The following is a 6,267-nucleotide window of genomic DNA, read 5'->3' on the forward strand; positions in this document are numbered from 1 at the left end:
ACCGGATAGACACAAAATAATTGTCAACAATGCGACTTACATTACCATTGTCTACCACCTTATGGATGGACAATAATTATTCATTCTTATAGTGCTCTATAAATTGTCTACACATACACAACCTAATGAAAGAGAAACTTGTCGTTAATGCTTCTTTGGGAGCCGCACATAACAGTCGCCCATGCTGCTTTTTTTTAAATTGAAGGTATTTATGTCTTTTATAAATATGACACATAATTGAAATGTGACAGTTTAGAAAAAGAAACATAAAACTGGCATTTTCCATAACTTTTGTTTTGAAAATGATATTTTTTGTGAAATTCCCTTAAAATATCTTCTTTTGACCCCCTAAACCGAGGATCGATTCCTTTTCCCGACCATAAATTTAGTTTTAACATCTTTTTATTATTGGGCTATAATTTTGTTTTAACATCTTTTTATTATTGGGCTACGACCCATTTTCACTTATTTCTTTTATCTTTTTTATTCTTTTTTCCGTTATATACCATTTAGAAGATTTTTTTTTTCCAAATGACATATCTATTCTAATTAAAATTAATTAAAAAGTATCAAAAAACTTAGAAGGATAATAAGGTATTTTTTTGTTGAAATATATTATATTAGTTCCTTTGTATCATAAATAATGCTTTTCTATGATTTTTTTTATCACAAAATTTTAATCAATTAATGCTAGAAAAGTGTAAATTTCAAGAATCATTAATTGAGAATTTAAAATTTTGATGAATTATTATTGGTTAATAGTTATGAAAACATATTACTATAAATAAATAATGTTTTTATAACTAAACACTAAATGTTTTTTAAAATTTATGATAAACTTTTAGAAAATCATCCTTTCTTATACATAGGGAGTATATAAAAATCTAAAATATTTTTTAAAATATATCGTTTTTTCTTTAACGAATTTGATCCCGAACAAAAAATATTGGGTCAGCCACTGGTTATAACCCATTTGAGTGATATTACATGTTTGTCAAAATATTTTTTTTTTAAAACTCTTTCGTCCTCTCTTGAGATTTTTGTTTTAGAATAAATAAGAGGTTATGGGTTTTCCATCCATTCTCTCGGACCGGAGAACAAACCATTTTACATAGTTCCCTTCCAAGTGTCACTTAGACTGATAACCTTTAAGATTTGCCTTACATACATTACCCAGTTGAACTATTGACACTTGATAAATAAACATACATGTATAATTTAATTTCTCCTCTCATTGTAATTTATTTAGCTTAGCTTAATCACATGTATCAAAAAATTTCGTTATAAAATTCAGACAATTTGAAAAGGGATGCAACACGAGGAAGGATTGCTCGGCTACGTTGATTTTAGCTTGCGTCTCCGCTGGGAGAATTACGTAGAGAAATGATGTTGTGAGTAAAGTGGAATCGGCTTATCCATCTCTCGTCCTAGAAACGACTTTGGATTCTCAAGAGCAATTCCCAAGCTTCTAGATGTTATCGTAGGATTGATCAATTCAATGGTGATGTATTTTTAGTGAAAAGAAATTACCTTCTAAATTGTAAAACGCAGAAGTCAAATTAATATGGATGTAACGTAATACATCCCCAAATTTAATTACAAACAAACATCTATCACAGCCAAAGTATATTTCACCTATCTTCTTACATGCTGATATTTATGTTTTCCGTCAATTAAGTCCCAAAACATAGAAATGGAAACCTTTCAACTCTAATTTATTATAGCGTTCTTGTAAAACCACAAGAAGCACTGAAGCAGACCACAAAAGACAGCTACATAGGTTTAAAAAAAAAAGAACATATAGATGCCGTCACTCTTATATTGGAACCACGCATTACTATATGTATATGTATCTATATTCATAACCAAAACATACCAAAAGATAGATTATATGAAAAGTTATTATACATTAACCCACAATAAGATAGAAAGGCAAATCTATCTAGTAGCCAAACCACACAACATGGGTCTCCGGGAGGAAGTGGCAGACCGGAACGGTCCCTGGCTTCACGTTAAGAACTTTGAAGGCCAAGTGGTTTGGGTTCCAAGCTGAGGTGTTCTTGTGGCACACCGCAACTGCTTTAGCTCGCATCCCGTTCTCTCCTTCGAGTGGAACCGCGTAAACGCTAGTCATCATTGTTTTGTGGCAGTAGAACACCGCGAATGGGTACTTCTGTTTGTGACACACTACCGAGTTGTTGTCAGTCAACTTCTTTACTCCAGCCGCCGCGATTTTGTACTTCTGCATCGGTGCATTCTTCTTAGCCACCTACAGTAACCAAAGTTAGATCGGTCAGCCAATATTTTTAGACATAATATATACTAATATATATTTTTAAAATTTGGTTTTTAGCTTCGGGTTTCTTTTGGATTTACATATATAGACCAATCCAACTATACATGAAAAACACATGGTTCGGTCAGCCAATACCAAACTGAAATTAAGATATTTGTGTTTAACAATTAAGATAAGATAAAATTAGATATTTAGATGTAACAAAATTAGCTAGCGTACATAGTAGCTGTGAATGTGATTAGCTAGTGTATCTAGTTATGGGTGTGTTACCTCAGTGGAAACAGCCCTGATGTGAGATTTGCCAAGTTTAGAGACGCTAAAGTCAACCATAGACTCCAAAGACGTCGCACAATACTTCTCCTCCCCACCGACCTTTTTAGCTTCACACTCCTCAATCGTCTTCTTCATCATCTCAGCTTCTTCCGAACCAGCCTCCACTGAGAACCGGTTCAATGTCTCCGAAAACTTCTCCGAACCAAATGGCACCGTTTCCGCCTCTCCACGTGGCAAGAAAGCCGTTTTGCCTCCGTAACCATCCTCCGCGTTAAACCGTACGCTCATAGCTTTTCCCGGGACCAAGTCCTTCTCCAAGAAGAAGATAGCGGCGTTAGTCTCCTTCGCTGCATAGTTATACACGAAAGGGTTGGGTCCTGGTTTCACACCGACGTAAACCGGCTTGCCCTTATGGCGCGTGCGCACGGTCACACCGCCTTTGCCGACTCCTACGTCGGTTCTCTTCCCGGGTTTACCCGTGTGGACTCCAACGCCACCTCCGTGACCTTTTCCGCCGCTAACGCTCACGTGTGTCCCTCCTCCAGGCTTACCCTTGCCGGTGTCCACATGTACACCTCCCTTTCCGACGTTCACGGCAGTTCCTCCGCTGGGTTTACCTTTTCCGGCGTTAACGTTTACGCCGCCTTTACCTACTTGGACGTTGGTGCTTTTCTCGTCGGTGAAGTCTACAAAAAATAATTTGAGGCACTTATTATATTAAACAAAAAAAAAGGATACATTTATTTGCTAGTAATTACGTACAGGTTCAAAAATATAGGAGTATGTTTAAAGATAAAGATAATGTATTGTAAGAATACAGTCAAAGACATTGCATTTATGCGTATAATTCTTCTTTTTATGTGTCTTAAACTGGAAAAAAACAGTTAAAAGTAGTGAAAACCATAAATACAAATTCAGAAAAACATCCTAAAGAAATTAGCAAAAGAAACGTGTATTTATAACATAATCATAGAACAGAAGTTCGAAGACTATAGTAGATCGATTTTTTTTTGTAAAGTCGGTAAAGTAAAAGATACTAACCGAGATTCAAAAGATTATGGAGAGAGTTTGGAATGGGAGTGTTTGGTAAAGCAGTGCTCCAATAACGCTCCGGTGTTAATTCAGCCGCAATAGCAATGACCTACGGTTAAAAAAGAAAAACATCAAACGCATAAAGAAAAAAAAGTAAGAAAGTAATTTTTTGTTTTGTTTGAGTTAACAGGTACCATGAATGAACCAAGAAGACATATCACAGGAAGACGAATCGCCATTTGTTGGAGTCGAAAGAGAAATGGGTCTGATAAATTTTGAGGAGAAGAAGTGGGAAGTATACGTAGAATTTATAGTATAAGGGTTTTTAGTAGAAAGAAGCTGAGGTTGAAGTTATGAGCATGGATGATGTAGACGGCTACTATTTGGGCCGATTAATTATATCACATACCCTCTAACCACTACTTGCCTTCCACTCCTTAAATGCTCTTGTATCCATGTGTGGACATGTGTTTTTGATATCTCCTGTTTATTTTTGTTTGTGTGTGTTACATTACATATTAAGTCGGTTTCCATATTTTTCAGAGAGGTTCGTATTTTGGGTTCTATTTGTTTTGCAGTCAAGTCATGGAAAAACAAAAGATTATTCACAAATGTTTTCTTTTGGTTTCCTCATGTCAAAATCTTGATTAACTTCCCGATATACTACCATTGACGGGTGAATTTTGTTAATAGACCATGATCATGCCAGTCCCATCCAAAACCATTTGCTAAATGTATCTAAATTTTTTAACATATACATTTATGTTATGTTCTATGCCAAAAAAGGATATCAAATAGAGCTAGGGGTGTCAAGTTGGTTAAACTAAACTGCCAATTCGTATCCCTTTTCTTTTTTTTTTTTGCCATGGATAGAACATAACATATTTCCTTTTTCAGTCTTTCAAATTTTTTTTTTATTATAATTTCATATCAAGTGTCTATTGGTTGAATTTAGTAACTTAGGCATCAAAGTATTCGTTTGACAAAAAAAAAAAAAAAAAGGCATCAAAGTATTCTCGGAAAACATTAAACATGTATTTCAAGGCTTACATAAAATATCTGTTTTTACTATTTTTAATCAAAGTAAGTATACAAACAAAATATGGCAATTTGACCTAAAATGTAAGTAAAATTGGAAGAAGATTCTTATAATTGAAAGTCAGTTTTAGAAGATTTTTAGATTAAAAAATATCATACTGGTAAAAATATTTACACGTAAAATATTCTCTTTTAGATATCGCAATGTTAAAAAATTAATTAATTCGGTTCAAATCAAAATACCAATAATGATGGACGGTCGCCGGCATGTTTTCGACGGTACTTCGGTGTCAATGTGTCATGTGCCGATGATATTTTTTTCACAGCGATCGAGAAAAAGCAAACCAAACGAGAGTGTGGGGATATGGTAATCTTAACTTTCGTGTGGACTTTTCAAACAAATAGAAATTAAAACGAACAACTAACTCATTTATGGCTTACCAATACATACATTCGTTTTCATCATTATTTTATTTTCATAACTCCATGGTTGGGGAAAATGAGTGTACAACGATGTATTAAATGCTGTTGATTTTGGTTAAAATAGTTTTAATAGAAACTCTTATCCCAACCATGGAGTTGGAGACTAATATTTTTTTTTTTTATTATTATTTGGTGCAATGTCCCTTTATATTACGGTTATATATTATTTTTCCTTATATAATACTTTTTTTTGTTTTAAAGAATTTTTTTGAATTAAAAAAGGAGATTACAAAGGAGCCTATAATTTTCTTGAATTTTCTTATATGCTGAAGTCGAAGCTTTCATGTGGGCTATGCGTTGCGTTGCATGATCAGACATGATTACCGTAATGTGGCGTTTTACTTAGACTGCTCTGATTTAGTTAAGATGGTGTGTTCGCCACATGACTGACCGACGTTCTCGACATACCTCGATGATATCAAGATGGACAGAGAGAAAATTTCTTCTTTTTCTTTATCCTTTATTCCTAGAAATGCAAATGTAAAAGCGGATCTTTTGGCACGCCATGCGCGCGCACATCTCCGCATAATGTTCTGTATGTAAACAATTTCCCTTCCCGTTGCTCCTCTGAGCTTATCTTTTGTTGAAAAAAAAAGGAGCCTAGATAGCCACTCAAGTATTAAAATACTGAAAAGAAGAAATCTAGCCTTAACTAAGAGAAACAAGAGAATCTATACTAAATAAAAGGAGGAGCTAGAAGCTCATAAAACTCCACCTAAGATTTAAAATAACCAATAGAAATTCGACATCTCACAGATTAACAATTTTAAAAATTTTCAGAATTGCCTATATTAAGATTTTTTAAATAACCAATCGGGATCAGCCATCTCAATATTTAACATTTTTAAAATTATGTAAAATTTATATATTATAATACTAATAAATAAGTGTAGGTACAACGTTCCACATCGGCTAGAAAAATTTAGACAATGGTTGGAAACCATTATAAATAAGACGAATATCATTCCAACTAAGAATGAACATGAAACTTGATTTATCAGACGTCCAAATTTAAAAGTTTTATTTGGTTTATTATAGCAAATTAAAACTTTTAAAAAGTTTCAAAATATTATAATATTTTAAAAAGTTTAAAGTATTAACAATATTGAAACTTTAGATGTAGTTGAAAAGTTTAAAATATTATA

General features: G+C 33.5%; 1 protein-coding gene across 1 annotated transcript; it reads right to left on the bottom strand.

Moving 5' to 3' along the window:
* Window positions 1-1,694: 1,694 nt before the first annotated feature.
* On the bottom strand, window positions 1,695-4,090 carry LOC104706885 (BURP domain protein RD22). The gene is made up of 4 exons (XM_010423121.3): window positions 3,796-4,090; window positions 3,611-3,710; window positions 2,567-3,255; window positions 1,695-2,269 (listed from the first exon to the last, which is right to left on the bottom strand). Exons 1-4 carry the CDS (start codon window positions 3,838-3,840, stop codon window positions 1,943-1,945), a joined length of 1,161 nt encoding a protein of 386 aa, XP_010421423.1. The 5' UTR covers window positions 3,841-4,090; the 3' UTR covers window positions 1,695-1,942.
* Between the last annotated feature and the right edge of the window lie 2,177 nt (window positions 4,091-6,267).

This window comes from Camelina sativa, chromosome 8 (genome assembly GCF_030686135.1).
Source record: "Camelina sativa cultivar CO46 ecotype springtype chromosome 8, ASM3068613v1".
NCBI lineage: Eukaryota > Viridiplantae > Streptophyta > Magnoliopsida > Brassicales > Brassicaceae > Camelina > Camelina sativa.

Bases quoted from the DNA above. Each gene is read 5' to 3' on its own strand.
- LOC104706885 (XM_010423121.3), bottom strand. From the start codon at position 3,840: ATGGCGATTCGTCTTCCTGTGATATGTCTTCTTGGTTCATTCATG. The intron at 3,711-3,795 runs GTACCTGTTAAC...TTTTAACCGTAG, and splicing joins GTCTTCTTGGTTCATTCATG to GTCATTGCTATTGCGGCTGA. The intron at 2,270-2,566 runs GTAACACACCCA...TGGTTACTGTAG, and splicing joins TCAGGGCTGTTTCCACTGAG to GTGGCTAAGAAGAATGCACC.